General features: G+C 41.0%; 1 protein-coding gene and 1 long non-coding RNA gene across 6 annotated transcripts; both read left to right on the top strand.

Moving 5' to 3' along the window:
- Positions 1-1,442: 1,442 nt before the first annotated feature.
- LOC134064114 (uncharacterized) lies at positions 1,443-4,077 on the top strand. 2 transcript variants are annotated; one of them, XR_009936249.1, is made up of 3 exons: positions 1,443-1,525; positions 2,947-3,143; positions 3,486-4,077. It is a non-coding gene; the product is annotated as an uncharacterized LOC134064114 (long non-coding RNA). The 2 variants fall into 2 exon arrangements; XR_009936248.1 differs by having other exon boundaries at positions 3,478-4,077.
- Positions 4,078-4,130: 53 nt separating this feature from the next.
- On the top strand, positions 4,131-16,295 carry LOC134064287 (uncharacterized). 4 transcript variants are annotated; one of them, XM_062520155.1, is made up of 21 exons: positions 4,153-4,165; positions 4,243-4,287; positions 4,671-4,706; positions 9,692-9,759; positions 9,839-9,947; positions 10,213-10,260; positions 10,359-10,724; positions 10,822-10,920; positions 11,406-11,638; positions 11,739-11,917; positions 12,012-12,102; positions 12,189-12,470; positions 13,027-13,092; positions 13,167-13,229; positions 13,332-13,386; positions 13,521-13,612; positions 13,725-13,839; positions 13,944-14,039; positions 14,187-14,354; positions 14,684-14,842; positions 15,762-16,295. In XM_062520155.1, the coding sequence occupies exons 3-21, from the start codon at positions 4,700-4,702 to the stop codon at positions 15,959-15,961; spliced, it is 2,496 nt and encodes an 831-aa protein (XP_062376139.1). In that variant the 5' UTR covers positions 4,153-4,165; positions 4,243-4,287; positions 4,671-4,699; the 3' UTR covers positions 15,962-16,295. The 4 variants fall into 4 exon arrangements, with proteins under 4 accessions (XP_062376138.1, XP_062376141.1, XP_062376140.1 ...); XM_062520154.1 differs by having other exon boundaries at positions 4,131-4,287; XM_062520157.1 differs by having other exon boundaries at positions 4,131-4,287; positions 14,932-15,881.
- Positions 16,296-17,302: the final 1,007 nt, after the last annotated feature.

The following is a 17,302-nucleotide window of genomic DNA, read 5'->3' as shown; positions in this document are numbered from 1 at the left end:
CCCATTTCTGGCTTACCTTCTCAATTTCTGGTTTTGCTATCTTGTTCTCCCTTATCACCTCCTCCAGTGGAGTCGGTTGTCTTGTTGTCATTTTACTGACTCTCTTTGTTTTTCCTTGCTGATTTTTACTGTTCTTTAGGATCTGCTTTGTCACCTCCTTCTTTGGGTTCCTGATCCCTGCTTTCTCTTAGTTCCGGATATGACACCCACGTGCGGATGTTGGGGTATTCCACTTCTTCCCACTCTGGCAATTCCTCTGGCTCTTCTTCCTCGGGCACGTTGAACCCTCCTCGTCTGGGGTAGCGCTTATACTTGTATGTCCCTTCCTGGACCTCCTTTATGATGCTGTCTGCAGTATGTACAGAGCCTTCTCCCCTATTCAGGCCTGGGATCCACCCCGTGCGGCTCCCTGGGACCCAACCTCGGCGTATGGCTTCCTCTACTTCTGAAGGGTCTGTTTCTCCTTTGTTGTATCGTTCTAGGGCAGTGTCAATATCTTTGTATAGAAGATCTAATTTCCTTTCTTCTTCGTATTCCTTCTGATATTTTTCGTGATGTAGCTTGTAATACTCCTCCTCTACTATACGCATATGATTGTGTCTCTCTCTCTGGGCGACACTATCAGCCTTGTATCTGCAGCAAATGTTCTTCTTATCCTCTTCTAGTTCAGCCTGGCGAACTTTTTCTTCTATGCTATTCCTTCGTAGCTGCTTGGCAAAGCTCTCGTAGCGTGTCTCCTCCTCTTCTGAGCTGTCTCCTTCTGACTCGTCCTGCTCCTCAGGCTCTTCAGAGTGAGCCCAATCTGGGTACAGATCTCCTACTGTGTATAAGACGGCGTCTATCAGGTAACCCCAACTCTGACAGTGGGCAGGAAGTGACACTCTTTCTCCTGCAAAGTGTTCCCCTTTTTCGTTTGTGACGTGTAATCTCCACCTTGTCCCTGTTCCCTGAGTAATTTTTAATGTCCACTCCCTTCCTTGTTCGCCTTCTGCCATACGCTTCCTATACTTCTCTTATCTTGCTTTTGATTATACTATTTTATTTATTTGTTTATTCTTTATGTTTTACCTTCTTAGTCTTACTTAATATTGTTTCACTATGTCCATACACACTTCTGACTCGAAGATATAGGCTTCTTCTACCAGCCTTGCTACTTTCTGTGTAAGTTCTGTGTAACTGCTGCACACAAATATTCCACAGCAGATGTCCGCGCTATTTCCTATCATCAATTGCCACTTTCCTCCTGGTTGTCGGGTGAATACTATGGACCACTTATCACTCAGGTCCATGTATTATAGTTCCACAATTATATTTTGGTTGTTTTTGTTATTTTGGTTGTGTTTTCTTTCTTTGTCCACTAGATGTCCTTCTATCCTTATTTTATGTCGCCTAAGGGGTGTGTGGGCGTGTAGTTCCCCTTTCCCCCACTTTGGCCGTGTCTTCTACTCTGTATGTGTGTGAGACTCCTGGTGCTTTGTGGACGTGTTTTCTTTTTGTCCCTATTTCCTTGTTGTCCTAATCTGAGGTAAGTCCTAGTTTTTTACAGGTAACGTTAGTGGTCTAGCTGTTTCTTCTGTGTCGTCCTGACTGCCCTTTTCCAGTTCTATGTAGGCCTTAACTCCTTCGTATGTTTTAAAATTTATGTTGAAATCTGTGCCTGTGTCTCGATCCTTCACTTCCACGAGGTACTTGCTACCCTTTTCAGTTGTTTTTTCAGTGACGGTGATGGTTTTTGCCTTAACTTGTATTTCTACACTCCCAATATTTATAAATGCCTTCATATATGTTTCTTTTTGTTCTAAGCTATGTGTCTTTTAGACTGTATGCGGGTAAAGAGGAAGGGGGCCACTTCTCCCTTTTTCTGGGCAGTCAGCCAGCTCACTTCCTGTTCTCTGTGTCTGCTTTTAATAACTTTCAGACCACGGCTCTGGTTTCTCTTTCACTCCTTTATTTTATTTTGCAGTTTTAACATTCAGCAATTACTTTCAGAAATGTTGTATTTATTATTTTATTCAAGCAAACAGTTTATTGATTATATAATTTTGTTCAGCAAAGCGGCTGTATTACCATTTATTTTGCAAAGCACTTGTAAGGTCCTATCAGGCCCAACACTCTCTGGCTCTCTTTCCCTGTTCTGCTCTAACTCTCCTCCCACGCTTTCTGCTCTCGGGCTGCAGTCTGAACAGTTGCTCAACTATAGGCTGGAACTTGTATCCCACAAACTGAGATGCTTGTTGGATCACCTCCTGCACTACTAATGGCTCCGCACCTGTAAAAATTTTGGACGAGATTGTTCCACTTTTCTCCACTACTATTGTGTCAACCTGAAATCCCCCTTGGTGTGGCTGACAAATTGTTATTTCTAACACCTTCTCTATACACCTTGGCAATGGGCGGGATGTTCTTGGGTCTGGCCGTCGCCACTCACTAGAACGCCACTCTGTCCACAAGGACCTCTCTCTCTCTCGGTCGTCTGGGACAGTTGGGGAGTAGTCTTCTGGCTGGGGGTCTATAGGGGTGTTGTTCTAACTCGTCCTCACGTTCCTGCTCAAAGTCTGGGGTCTTTGGGGAGTAGATCTCTTCTGAATAGGGGCTATAAGTATCTGGGTTGTGACTGCTATTCCAGCTGCAGCCTACGTCTGAAGACTGAATTATCTCTTCATCTTCTGCCTCAGACTCTGACTTTTGTTCCTCTTTGTTTTCACTGTCTGTCACCGGGTCTGCTAAGTCTGACACTTTTGTCTCCCCTCCTGCCTCTATCCACCCTGGATCCTGACTAAACCCACACTTCCACTGCTCTTCTCCCTCTTCTCCTGTGGTTCTTTTAAAGTAGATCTTTGGGGGTGGCTCTTTTATTTGAACATGGGGACACTCCTGTCTAGTAAATGGATCACCTTCTTCTTCCCAGAAAGCCCCTTGATTGAACGTTAATATTTCTATCAACAGGTTTACATCTAATGCATGTGATGTCTGCAGCGATTGGACCACTGCTCCCACTGCTGCTTCTATGGATGTGCACTTTTTCCCCAGTTCCTCTATGTAGACCTCCTGCTGGTTCCCCAAGCTTTCCACAATCCTCAGTGTGTGTGTGCACTCTGGCATCTACATGGGCCCACGCCCCACAACAGAAACAAGCAAAGATGGTATGCACTCAGTATTTCACCCAATTATTAAACAGTTTAAAATAAAAAATATTATGTTCATGCCTCTTGTATAGCTCGCAGCTATTTTTTCACGGTTTAGTCGCACTTCCCGTTTTCTCTGTCGCACAGAGTTAACACCTTTAACATACAGCTGTATTTATATTCAGTTGTCATACAAAACCACCATAAGTGTCGCACACTTTACAGACTAGTTTCCTTACTATCTGTCTTCTCTGTCGCACAGAGGAAATACCATATACCTATAAACGCAAACGCTTTTAAGATCAACAGTATAACCCAATCTCTGTCTCTGTGTCTCCACTATTCTTTGGAGAGTGTTAGGTGAGACAACCCGTCCCAGGCTACCCACCAGCCCCAACAGCACAGTTCTCCCTAAATATAAGCAAAAACTGCTTACCTTGGGCCCGTTGGAGAACTGAACTGCCGGAACCTGCTTCACCCGGGGCGGAACTGCTCTCCTGGTTGTCTTTCCTCAAATCTCGGTAGGACCCTCCAGATCTGTGGTGGAAAATTCCACGCTCCTGGACTTCTTGACTATTAGCACTCTGGAACCAATTAACTCTTGTAAAGAAAACCAATTATCACTCTGGACCAAGCATCCGAAAGAGACCACGTAGACAGAGACTTCCCAACACTGATGATCTTTATTCACTATATCACAATGATATTACAATCCAAACAATGTCTGAACTGCACTACCAAGCAATAGAGTGAAGGCGGCGCTACCAGCTGGTACCTCGACGAGATCGATCTGAAGCTCTGGCTGCTCTGCTCTCCCTTATATTCTGTTCAGAAGCGCCTCCTTCTGAGAACGTCACCAGATCTCGTTTAGCCAATCAGAAAGAGCAAAGAAGCCAAAGGATCCAATCATAATGGTGGAAAGTTTCACCCACCTCCATTTTAAAGAATATGAGCACACCTCTCATTAGGTCACTATGTTGAGTCCAACCCGGTCTCCTGGTGGAATTGTAACCCCTCTACAAAATATCGCGGCCGAGAATGTAAGCCTCTTGCATTATTTCAGCCAATCAGGGCCAGCGATGTGAAATATCGTTTCTCACGAGATGTTTCCCCGCAGGCACGGTCCAAGAGCATTGCTGCATGCTGATCCATTGATTTTAAAGTAAGTATTCAACAAAAAGCTTACATACTTATTTTTATTATGTTTAAAATACCGTCTATCTATGCTATAGTAACTATAAATGTTTGCTGTACAACCCTGAAAGTTTACAACTGTTAAACTGCTAGCTCATAATCTATAATTTGTTAGTAAATATAGCTTGCTATAACTAAGCTAGCTAAGCTAGTTATTGCACACGTTTAAAGATACGTATCATTAGCATGTATTTAAACCAAGCATAGCGTTGTTGTTAGCAGTCAGTAATTTATCTTCTAATGAACAAGATTAACTATATCTCTATGGTTTAATTGCAAATATTTCTAGCATGAGTGAATCAGCTCAGTAATGTTAGGAAGATTGTCATAAAAGTTGCACTTTTTCAACAGAACTGACCGGAGACTGACCCTGAATAGTTATGGCAGGTAATATATGAATTTCTGGAAATCATTCACAATATTTCTTTCATCACTTCGTCATAGACTGTTTAATTGAAATTAGTGGGTATACTGTACATAAAAAATAAAAAGCTGGCTTGGGCCAACATCAGCACATTAAATTCTGAGTCAATGCTATAACATACTTGCCACTAATGCAGGGTTGGTTAATCAGAATAGATTGGTTTTGATAGCCTGCTTGAGGGATGATATAGATGGGGTGAGGGCAGCAGCTGTGAAGTCACTGTCAACCCAGGTCAAGGTTGTTTCTGGATGTCACGCGGAAGTGAGTGGGACGCATGAGTAAGTCATGAAGAAAGATAAGGTTTTGATTATTGAAGGCTTTGTCTGTGAGAAGAAGTGTTTTGATAATTATTGTGAATTTGACAGCAAATGTTATGAAGAACTGGAGTGATGTAGTGATGATGGGAGGTTAGCAGGTGGACAATAGTGATTTGATCATGCAGAACTTTTGACAAGGTTTTGGATGATAAGAAATATAGGATGGAGAAGGTGATGGCTGGAGATGACGAGGGCATGGAGAGTATTGGGTAGGGAAGGGAGGAGGGTAGGGCGTGTAGATGGGGGTATATTGAGCACTCACAGTCGAATAGTTTTAGAACAACTACCACTATGTTAACCAATTTTACAAGTTGTTGATCTGTTTTGACATTTTAAGCATTATGTAGCGACAGACAAAGGGCACACTCCAAGACATAGGGTACATACTGTACAGAACATTCACAAGGCAGGGAGGTTGAGCCGAAGAAAAGTTGTATCCATGATTTTGTGGGGAAGATGTAAGAGAGTTAGTGTAACATCTTCTGTATGCAAAATATTTCATTTCCTGTCCGTCTAGTGGGGCTTTATGCTCACTAATTTACATGGGCCCCAAAAGCATTGTGTCTTCCTATCATATAGTCTCTGGTAATAGTGGTAATGGTTTGTTAAAGTTGGGTATAGCCTTGCAACTGATTATAAAACATGTAAAGTATTTTGTATAGTATATGTATTATAGACTGACAATAGTAAGGTAGTAAGGATGTATTACAGTTTGATAGAAAAGGCAAATGATATATATATATATATATATATATATATATAATATATAGAATGAGATTACCTCTCTAATTCAGAAACGCACGCATGTGCGTGCGTGCGTGCGTGCGTGCGTGTGTGTGTGTGTGTGTGTGTGTGTGTTGTTTGTATATAAAGTGTGTAAGAAAGGTCCCACTGTATAGGGCCGTATTCTCAAAGCTATTTTTCTAGGACTGACACACCCATTATTCTCCTATTTCTCCTCATTTCACCAGTTATGAGCTATTTTTAGCCCTAACATTTTTTGAGAATACAGCTCCAGGTTGATATCGTAACATCATGTCTTTTAAGCAGATAACGAATGAATGAATGAATGAGTAACCAAAGTCCAAATTTATTGCACTGTACAGCTGGAACTTAGTGTGTTTCTGTCTTTTTGTGCTAGTTCCGTATGAAAGGAATGAAAGGAATGAAAGTGAGGCAACCCACCAAGCAGCCGCGAGTTCCCAGCAGCACCACTGGCGCGAGTCCAGATGAGCTGAAGGCGAGCGGAGGGCTGCCACTGGTGTGGAAAGACTTTAGGTGTACTGAAAATCATCCAGCCTTGGCTTTTAACCCACCCCTCATCTTTAATTGAGACTGAGAGAGGAGCACAGGAGGACTGTAGCGAAGGGACAGAGCAGTGACCCCACCCAGTCTTGAACTCGGGTCTCCAGCTTGATCACAACGCCAAAAAGCCAGGCCTGTTGGTATGGCAGTCATAGTGCATACTCAACTGTAGTGATGGTACTCTGTCACACTGCCCTCCCCTTCAGGAAGCTTGCCCATGCACTTCACTCATACAGGTGACTCTCGTGCAACCACCAGCCGTACCTCATCCATACCAGGGTGCCCCCTACACATGCTTCACCCATCTCTGGGGTCCCTCACACCAGGGTCAACCTATCCTGGGGGTCCCTCATATGGCTCACACATTGGGCAAGCTTCCGATGACCTCACGGCAAGCCATCCCACTTTGACACCATTTGCAGTGAAGGGACAGAGCAGTGACCCCACCCGGTCTTGAACCCAGGTCTACTGAGGTATTAACCCTGCAGCTTGACCGCAACGCCAAAGAGCCAGGCCCGTTGGTATGGTGGTCATAGCGCATACATGTTGGTACTCTGTCACAAGGACTGTTATCCTCAGATATGATCCCCAGCAGCTATGATCCATCAACCTCATCAGATTGCTCACATGACTGTGTTCCCTAAATCATAGATACCAGGGAGTCAAAACCCCTACCCCCACCACACACACACACACACACACACCCTATCCCCCAACGAGCACACACACCAACACATGGAAGTGGAAATTGGAAAGGACTTTCAGAAGTACTGCAACTGCAGGGCTTCAATATACTTAAAAGGCCATTCTCTCCCCACACTGACTCTCCAGAGTTTACTGTATTCCCATCTCACAGACTGGCATAATGAAATTAACTATTAAAGCTATTGCACCCTTACAGTTCATGCACTTATGTGTCCCAAACTTTTTTATCTCACTATGTTTGTGTCACCTGCATCATGTACAGTATGCATCTCTAGATGTCTAAATTGAACATGCACTGAGACATGCCCCCTCATTCCTACACACGAGGCACAATACCTAGCACTGCAATGTATTTGCAGTGTGTCAATTAAAATACACGGTGATATTAATTATTTTCCTATTAGTCAATATCAATATGTTCTTACACTTGTTTGGTTTGTGTGTCAGCCTTAGTGATACTCAACCTTTCTTATTACTTATGTTATCCAACTTATCACAAAGAACAGTCAGTTTGATAATTACAATCTGTGTTGCTTCGAGGTTGTATTTACTACTGTCTTGAGTTGGCACCACATTACTTTTTCTTAGCATTCTGTCTAAGTTGTCATTGGCTGAGGTTTGACCAACTACAGTATTGTGCTAAGAGAACAAAGGACAACATCATGTATAAAGGAAATGAAGTACATAATAATACACACTCACAGACCACTTTATAAATATGTTGAGTTTGTGTGATGGCTTTTACCAATACCAATCAGTCATAATCACATGAATTCTCTGCTGACATACAGTATCTGCAGAACTTGAGCAATGCAAACATGTGTACATTATGAACAACATGAACATAAGAACAAAGGCCATGAAAGTATATATTTTGTTGCCATTTGCAAAGTTAGATTACAGTCTATAGCTTGATTGTAATTCTCCCGGCAAGTCGCTTTGGATAAAAGTGTCTGCTAAATGACTAAATGTAAAAGTACAGTGTTCATTTAAACATTGCCACAAACCTCACATTGGCAGAAAAGATTCTGCTGTCCAGACAGATCTTATGCGAGCTGAAGCTCACGGGCCTATGGTGTTTCAGGTAGTAGCCTGTGTACACCCACTTGAACTAAACCTGGCTCGGATGTGTGTCCCTGAGGATCTGTTGTGTGATCTGTTGACCTCTCTGCCTGAGATCTGTGCCTTCCTCCTTCAGTGTTAGGTTGTTGGTGTCCATGGAAGGAAAGTCAAGGTCTATTACCTAGATGATGTAGCAGTGTCCTCAATCTTAATATAGTTTTACAATCACTTTGCATTTTCAGAACCTTGATGTTATTTTTCACAACTCTAGACACAAAACTCACAACAACCGATGATCAAAATGCACATTTTTCAAAACTCTAACCCTATTCTCAATTACTTGGATACAATACACATACAACTTAGATCATTTGTTCATTCAACAAAAATCACCTGTTCAATTTGATACAACTTAACATCGAAGTACTACCAATTCAAAAAGCAATTCACACATTACATTTAAAATGAGTTTCTATTCATTTCCTTACAATGATCTAACTATTGATTGATACAACTGCTCAAAATGATAAGTAACTGTTGCATTACTCTTCATGCATAGTTGTATGGAAACAGACAAACAATCTTCCATGTTTATTGCAAATCATGAAAGTTTCAAGATACTGTAACAATCTTCACTGTCACCAATTAGCGTGGAGTATGAACCAATTAGACTACAATATCCGGATGTAGCCTGATATTTTACAATGCTTCGTCTTTTCTTTTCTATTTCATAGCTAATTCATTTTGCTTTGATTCAAATAAACCGTTGTGATATTACAAACTTTGTTCAATGATTCCACTACAGTTTTTTACAATCACTTTGCAACTATTTTCAGAACCTTGATGTCATTTTTCACAACTCTAGACACAAAACTCAAAACGGTTATCACTTGTAACACAGGCTGTCTAATGTTCAAAACATTGGATTGTGCATTCACATCTTCAAAGACATCTTGCACTTGCACAATCATTGGTTCAAAAAACAAATTTACTGTTGAATACCTACATAGTGGAATCATTCAACAAAGTTTGTTATATATTGACCCCATACACTACAGTACAATCACAACATAGGTTTATTTGAATTACATGTAAAGTAAAAATAATTAGCTATGAAATAGAAAAGAAAAATTGTAAAATAGGCTACATGGATATGTAGTCTAATTGGTTCATGCTCCACGCTAATTGGTGACAGTGAATCATGTTACAGTATCTTGAAACTTTCATGATTTGCAGTGGAAGATTGTGGAAGATTCCCACACAACTATGTATTAAGAGTAATGCATAGTTACTCTTTTTTGCTTTTACAAAAATCTTTTCTTGCTTTTACACATATAACCCTGCACAATCAAAGTTGACAACCCCTTTCCTCCAAAGTGTTGCTCTGAAAGTGTTATTAGTTGTCTTTTTATGTCTTGGTGCTCTCATCAGAGTGATTTGGACAGTATTCCATAGTCCCAGATTGAATTGTGACCTTTTGACCTCCTACACTGTATTGTCATAGAAAGCACTGTGACACTTTCAGCTTTTGAATTTGAGTATAGAAAATCTTCTTGCAGAAATGTCTGACTTCCAGAAGGCTCTTGAAGCCAGCAAACATCTTATTGCTAAATTTGATGCAACCGCTGTGAGTATAGATTTGTTTAAACATGTGGCTATCTGTATATTTGTAAATAAAACAATTAATGGCAACTCACTTACTTTAGAAAAATTGTCCTGCTACGCCAGTGCAATGGCAGCCACGGGACAGCAATGGGGAAATGCTCTTTAAAAGACCTGGTCAAGCACCACGAGGGCAAATTCCGGCCAAAAAAGGTATGAATTATTATTAGAATGTGTGTAACAGTGGTAGTTCACTTTACTATAGCACTTTATGATAGTCAATACATGGCAGGGTCAGTCCCTAACAGACTTTTGCAATCACTTCATGCTCTTTACTTTTCACACATCTGTGAGTGATTTTTTATGTGAGTGACTTATGTGTGCTGTCTAATGGTTGTATAAGCTACTACATTTAGATACGTATCTATCTATCTATCTATCTATCTATCAAATGAAAGCATCATATTTCCTATTGCAGCAACAAGCAGCATTCCTGACACGGAAACTGTTTCCTTAGATGTCCTAGGTATGCCTTTGCTTTGGTTGTGGTTGTGCAGTTTTTGTTATGGCTTATTTATTTTGTAATCAGGCTCTCATAATGATTATTATATTCTGTGTTATAAGATACAAATTTCCAGGCCTACTCTGTCGACCAAAAAATAAACCCTGGAACATCGCAGGTGAATGTCAGCTGGGGTGACAGGCAGGCTCTAAGCTCAGAGAGATGGAGCTCTATCAGGGACTCCTTAGTCCGAGCCTTGATGTCCTCTGAGGTCTTAGAGCCTGCCTGCAAAATCTGCAGCAAAAGGGCAGTCATTCACTGCCAGGCATGTATGCCGAAGGAATTCCTGTGCAGTGAGTGCGATGAGATGGTTCATGCACATCTTGTGCTACATGACAGGAGTGCCACAATTAAGGGCTTTCACCAGCCCATATCACCCACGACTGTAGTCCAGCCTGAGGGTGACACATTCAAATTGACGGAAACAGGTGCATTTATATTTACACAAATTATGTTGATCAATATTATTGTGACAAATTAGCCTGAATGTGATGTTGAATATATATTATATATATTTTTCCTTAGTGCGATTTCTACCAATAAGTATCCCCAAATTATGTGGCTGCTGTCCCAGTGCCCTGTCGATGACAGCAGCCAAAGGCGTTATCCTGGTTGGGATGAATGGTAAGATGGATATAAGGATACAAGGATGTTTATTTGTCACATGCATATGATTACTAATGTAAAGAATGTGGTGAAATTGTCAGTTCCTTTGCCTATTGTGGCATATGGTGGGGGGACGGGGACGGGGGGCATTGGGGGAGCACCAAGGGACACCCAGGAGCAACAGGGGCAAGATAAAACTCCCTTGGAATTACCTTGGACAGATCCGTGGCTCAAGGGGCCAACCCAATGGCCTGGGATTGTTCTAGTAGAGGGAGCCTGTAAGTGTGTGTGTGTGTGTGTGTGTGTGTAAGGGCAGGCATGTGTGATGTCTTGGGTGGAGTGGTGGTGGGACAGTTAAATGTCCGGGGGTAATAATGGTGCACTGTATGCTGTATGTATATAGCGGTTGGAGGGTTGTTAGAAGGATATGTTGTATCCCTACATATGTATATGTGAAATCCCTGTTCTTGCTTGATTTAACACTGTACAAACAATTACTTCAGGGCGTTACAACCTGTCCATCCCTACCATCACGTGTGGCCTGTGCCAAAAGAGTTGGACAGCTGGGTTGGAGGACCTGGTCAGGTGTGGTTACTGGCCTGCCACGGTGAATCACCACACCTTGTACCAGGTCAATATGCTGACAGCATTCCAGCAGTTGAAGTTGCTTGCTCCGGGCTTGTCGCGTCAGGCATACCTTGGCATGTTGGAGGAGAGGAGTAGAGCCTGTGGGAGAGTAAATATCTTTCCTTTCTCTTAATAATTCTCATCACATAATATATATTGTAATATGTAACATGTAATAGTATCTTTCCATATTTGTCATTACTATTTAGTCCAGCAACATCTGTGGAGATACTTTTCAGCGGGCCTTCATAGAGTGGTCCCACGCAGAGCATGAGGTGGAGAGGGCCATGGGGATGGACCCATTTCTCTGCTCTGCGTGTGCTCCTATAATGCACGCCATTGCTGTGGATGGCAATAGGAAGCATTATCGCTTCAAAAATGCCACAGGGTAATACATTTTCCTTTATAAAGTATTCTTTCTGAAGAAATGTATCATGTATGAGCTGTAATTCATAGACTGCTTCTGTACATCATTTCTAAAGGTCTAATGTAGGTCTGTTTGATGGTTCCTTCTTTGCCAAGGACGAAGAGGTGGCCAGCTTTGTGCAGTCCATCCACAGCAACACAAAGCATGTATGTTGTTTTCAAAGTTCTATTTCAGCAGTGTGCACTGTTGTTTTCATGAACTTGTTTCATTGTGAAAGATTGTGTTTTACCAGACATCAGGCAGTGGCAGGTGTGGGACAAGCCAGTGGGCAGCAGCTAAGGAGATGAGTAGACCCTCCTCGTCAAAAATTGATGAGGAGGGTTTGGAAATAGCTGTCTGCAGGCATGGGGTTCTCCTACGAGCTTTAAACATGTTCAGGGGAGAAATCTTTGCATATCCCCTCTACTTGCATAGAGAACTCATGCCCCTTAGGCCTGCATTCCTTTGCATGGATGTGGCCTGCAAGTACTTCCCATACCTGAATAGGGTGGCCTCAGTGTTTCAGGAGTTGCAGGTAAGAAAGTCTTGAAAAGGACACTTGATAGACTTCTAAAGGTAACATCATTGTTACACCGAACATAGTCAATCAACCTGTGCTGCTCATCTATCTCATGTGCTCTTCAATCTTAATTACAGTATTGTTATTAATGCATTATCATTGCACTGAACTGCCTTGCACTAGATTTATACTTAATCCTAAACCTCAATCTATACTGATATTGCACTATCCTCACCCTCTTGTCAATTGTATATTGCATCTTGCTTGTGCCTGTTGAGGTGTCCACGACAATAAGCCAGCCGCCCTCCAGACAATTGCATTCCCACCAATAGTGCCTATTCATTGCAAATGTGCATTCTGTGTTTATTGTTATACATAGCCTTATTCTACTGCCCTTAATTCTATTCTTACTGTTTTGTATTTTTTTTTTTATTCTTTTTATGTTATTGAGTGTTGTACTTTGAGAGCAAAGATCAACCACAGTCAAATTCCTTGTTTGTTTACACAAACCTGGCCAGTAAAAGCTGTAATGTAATGAGTGTAATGCATCTCTGACATGTCTGTGTCACAGGCACTGCAGGCAGTCCGACCCCTCCTTTCGGTCATGCATGCCAAAGCCCACTCATGGACATGCGAGGTTAGCGTCAAATTTTGTGCAGTAAATTCTTCAACCATTTGTGCTTGTCTTGAAACTCTGTTTGTGAATTGCAGCTGAAATGGGGAGGCCGCAACCAAGAAGGCGCAGGGAACACCATTGGCGAGGAGGTTGAACAGGTGTGCTAAATGTGTTGAATTTTATTGAAAAATATTCTTTCATTGTGTTGTGTCCTGTGATAGTATTGTATTGACATTACATACTGATTGTTTACTACTTAGGTCAACAGTTTTTTGTCTAGGGCTGCCATTTCAACCAAATACATGTCGAAAGGAGGTACAACAACAACAACACATATAAAACAATACAGTAACAACAATGATGATAAGAACAATGAAACTGTGTGTTTACTTTGGGGTATTTATTTCTCCCATGATTTGACAGCCGTTACTTTTTCTATATTACTACAGCACGAAGAGACATGATTACAGTGTTGGCAATTTTGTGGAACCATCGAAAGATGGCAAACCTCCACAAAATATTGGCCCAGAGGTATTCAAAGGTATGTCTGAAAAAAACTCTAAAATACCTCAAAAGCCATAAACTAATGTATTGTAAGTATTTAAGGCGCATGGACAATATGGAGTGCTGTTTGTGGATCTATTTTGTTAAAGGCGCAGAGAAGACTAGATGAAGAAATCAAAAACCTGCATGCCCTCTGTGCAGAGCTGAGTGTTGATGACACTCAGCTCCAACAGTGGATCTCTGAAGTCCAAGGCTGGCCATGTGGTAATATTTAACCTTCATAAACATGCATGTCTTCAAAATCCACTTCATGTCTTTTGGCATTTTGTGGCATTCTTTGACCACAAATACTGACAATTTCATCACAGCCTCTACTGTCGTGGATGAGCATTCCCTGGAGCACCAGATTGAGCACCTTTACCTCAGCATCCGGCAGCGGAAGCACATGCTGTACAGAGAGACTGGTGTGACTTGATTTTATAGATGCTTGAAAATTGATAAGTTATATTTTAAGTGTTGTGTTTGTGGCTGTAATACAACAATGAACCATCAAAATATCACTGCATATACTCATATGCATGCTTTTCAGTCATGTTTACTTATGTTTTTAGACTCCAATAAAAGACGACACTCCATCCGGCGGAAAATAGCAGGCGACAAAAAGAAATTGGAGTCTGCTATTGACCAATTAGATGAGGCCTACAAGGCAAAACTGCCATCCCTTGATGACATGCTTGTCCATGACAATTTCATCTGGCCCTGGGAGAGTCTGTCTTCGAGTATGTACGCAACATTTGGATTTAACCATAAGTAGAAATGTAGAACAGTGTAGATGACTGTACATTGTAATTTATTTTATTTTTTATTAATGTTTAATGTTTATTTTGGTTCATATTCAATTCAATTCAGTTTATTTGCCAGACCCATGTCCAAATTCACACAAGACAGATATTACAAATACATATTAAGACAGACTAGGACAGTCAAAAAGCTACACAAAACAGTGATAAATACATTATAGAAAACAATTATTAAACACATAAACTCTGTTGGAAGATTGTTAATCGGTTGTTGTTTATGGATCGATTATCAATAACTGTCTTTGCAGGCAATGGGAATCTCTCTCACAAAAAAAGAGCATTCGACATTGCCATGCTGGTCAACCGGTTTCATGAGGAGGTACAAATTGTTGTGGGGGAGATGCACCGGCACATTAACTCCCTTGAGTTACAGCTCGACCGGGTGAAATCCCTGCTCCAGGATAACTGTAAGTATATGTTCACCAGTAATTACTGTACCAAGGTAAAAATATCATTAAGTTGATAATACTGTCGACTGACTGGCAGCCTTTTACAGTAGATCCGTTAGTCGCACCAAGAGGAAATTAGAAAGAGTTGTCACCAAAGTCTCCAAAATCACTGGTTGTGACCCTCCATCAATCCACTCTTCAAACTTCTGCCCTCTGGAAGACACTGTAGACTGGAACGACAGCTTCTACCCTTCAGAGACAACTCAGATTTGAGACAACTCAGATTTGCAACTCTTCTTGTTTTATTTATTTATTTTAGCCCCTCCTGCTATTACAGTTTTTTCTGATTGCTTAAGCACATTTTTTGTAACTATTGGCTATTTTTGCAAAACTCTTCACTCAAATAACAAAACTTTTCACCAAATTATCAAAACATTGTAGTTCTCTTGCAAAAGCGAACACAGCTTGATTAACTCTCCATACCTTCGTAAAAATTGTGCTTCAAACACAAGTCATCATTTACTAAGCACACAATGTTTCAACTACACACTGATGGTATGAATACAAGACACATCTGGCTTTTGCTTTCTCTGTGCACAAGGTAGGCTACAGTATGTCAGTTTGAGGTAATACTTTTGTCATAGTTCTGTAAACATACAGGGACCCAAACTTCAAGTATTGGTGTTCACACTCATTAAAACAAATACAAAGTCAAAACACAAAATAGTAATTTAAAAATTGTGCTAAAAGAATCACGATTAGCGTTTACGTAAGCATTCAGAAAAAAACTGTAATCCCCCCTCCCCAGACTGAGCTACCAAAAAATACCACCAACATTGTTGTGTGGCTATTAAAGTTTCTAAAGTTTCTATTCTATAATGTCATAAAGGTGTTTTACTGATGATGCATCTTTGATAGTAAAATGTTTTCTTTTCAGGTGAACCAGAACAAAACAAAATCAAAAGACACATCTTTGAGCTGGAAGGAAACATTACAGCGGCACTTCTAGTTTACGGTCCTGCTTTCATCGGTGGCAGTGTGGTTGTTGAGGTACCTCTGCAGGACAGTGAGGCATCTGAAGATGAAGATGAAGATGACACGTCAGATGAATTGGATGAAAATAGTTGTGATGAATGAATGAATTAATGACTGAATGAATGACTGACTGAATGAATGAATGAATGAATACATAAACACATACATACTGTACATTTTACCCCAAAAACCTTGGATTATCTGTGTCCTCTCAGTCCATCCATGCCAGTGCACGGGTGGGGTTGGACCTTTGGAGGTTAATAATTGGGAGCACCTGTATTAGGGGCTGTCTTCTTTCCCATTAGACACCTTTCTTTGTCTTTTTTTCTCTCTTGCACTTTGCACTCTCCCTTATTCTATGTCTCTCTTTTCTTTGTCTTCTCATTTAGTCTCTTAAATAATCCAATGATACCTACATTGCATCCCCACACGCACATCACCACTCCCAATATTCTTTCTATTTGGTGACGTTGTTTTGCTTTAATTCAATAAATTATCATTTGCTTTGAAGCTCGTTGTCCGTGTCCCTCTTCTATGTTTCAGCCTAGTATATTTAGATGTTCTGAGGTGTTTGATTTGATTGGTGAACTTGTGTGCATCCAAAACTGTCAGAAAACTCAGCCGAATGCTGTCTGGATGGTACTTTGCAAGGCTGTCGCGTAGGTCAAAACTGACCAGCAGGGTGATGTCATGCAAATCACATGGATTTCATATCAAAACACTTGCATATATCATATAATAGCACAATATAGATGTTTATAGGTGTTTGATTTGATTGGTGAACTTGTGTGCATCCAAAACTGTCAGAAAACTCAGCCGAATGCTGCTGGATGGTACTTTGCAAGGCTGTCGCGTAGGTCAAAACTGACCTGCAGGGTGATGTCATGCAAATCACATGGATTTCATATCAAAACACTTGCATATATCATATAATAGCACAATATAGATGTTTATAGGTGTTTGATTTGATTGGTGAACTTGTGTGCATCCAAAACTGTCAGAAAACTCAGCCGAATGCTGTCTGGATGGTACTTTGCAAGGCTGTCGCGTAGGTCAAAACTGACCAGCAGGGTGATGTCATGCAAATCACATGGATTTCATATCAAAACACTTGCATATATCAAATAATAGCACAATATAGATGTTTATAGGTGTTTGATTTGATTGGTGAACTTGTGTGCATCCAAAACTGTCAGAAAACTCAGCCGAATGCTGCTGGATGGTACTTTGCAAGGCTGTCGCGTAGGTCAAAACTGACCTGCAGGGTGATGTCATGCAAATCACATGGATTTCATATCAAAACACTTGCATATATCATATAATAGCACAATATAGATGTTTATAGGTGTTTGATTTGATTGGTGAACTTGTGTGCATCCAAAACTGTCAGAAAACTCAGCCGAATGCTGGATGGTACTTTGCAAGGCTGTCGCGTAGGTCAAA

This window comes from Sardina pilchardus, chromosome 18 (genome assembly GCF_963854185.1).
Source record: "Sardina pilchardus chromosome 18, fSarPil1.1, whole genome shotgun sequence".
Taxonomy (NCBI): domain Eukaryota; kingdom Metazoa; phylum Chordata; class Actinopteri; order Clupeiformes; family Clupeidae; genus Sardina; species Sardina pilchardus.
This window is presented reverse-complemented; position numbering and strand designations above follow the sequence as displayed.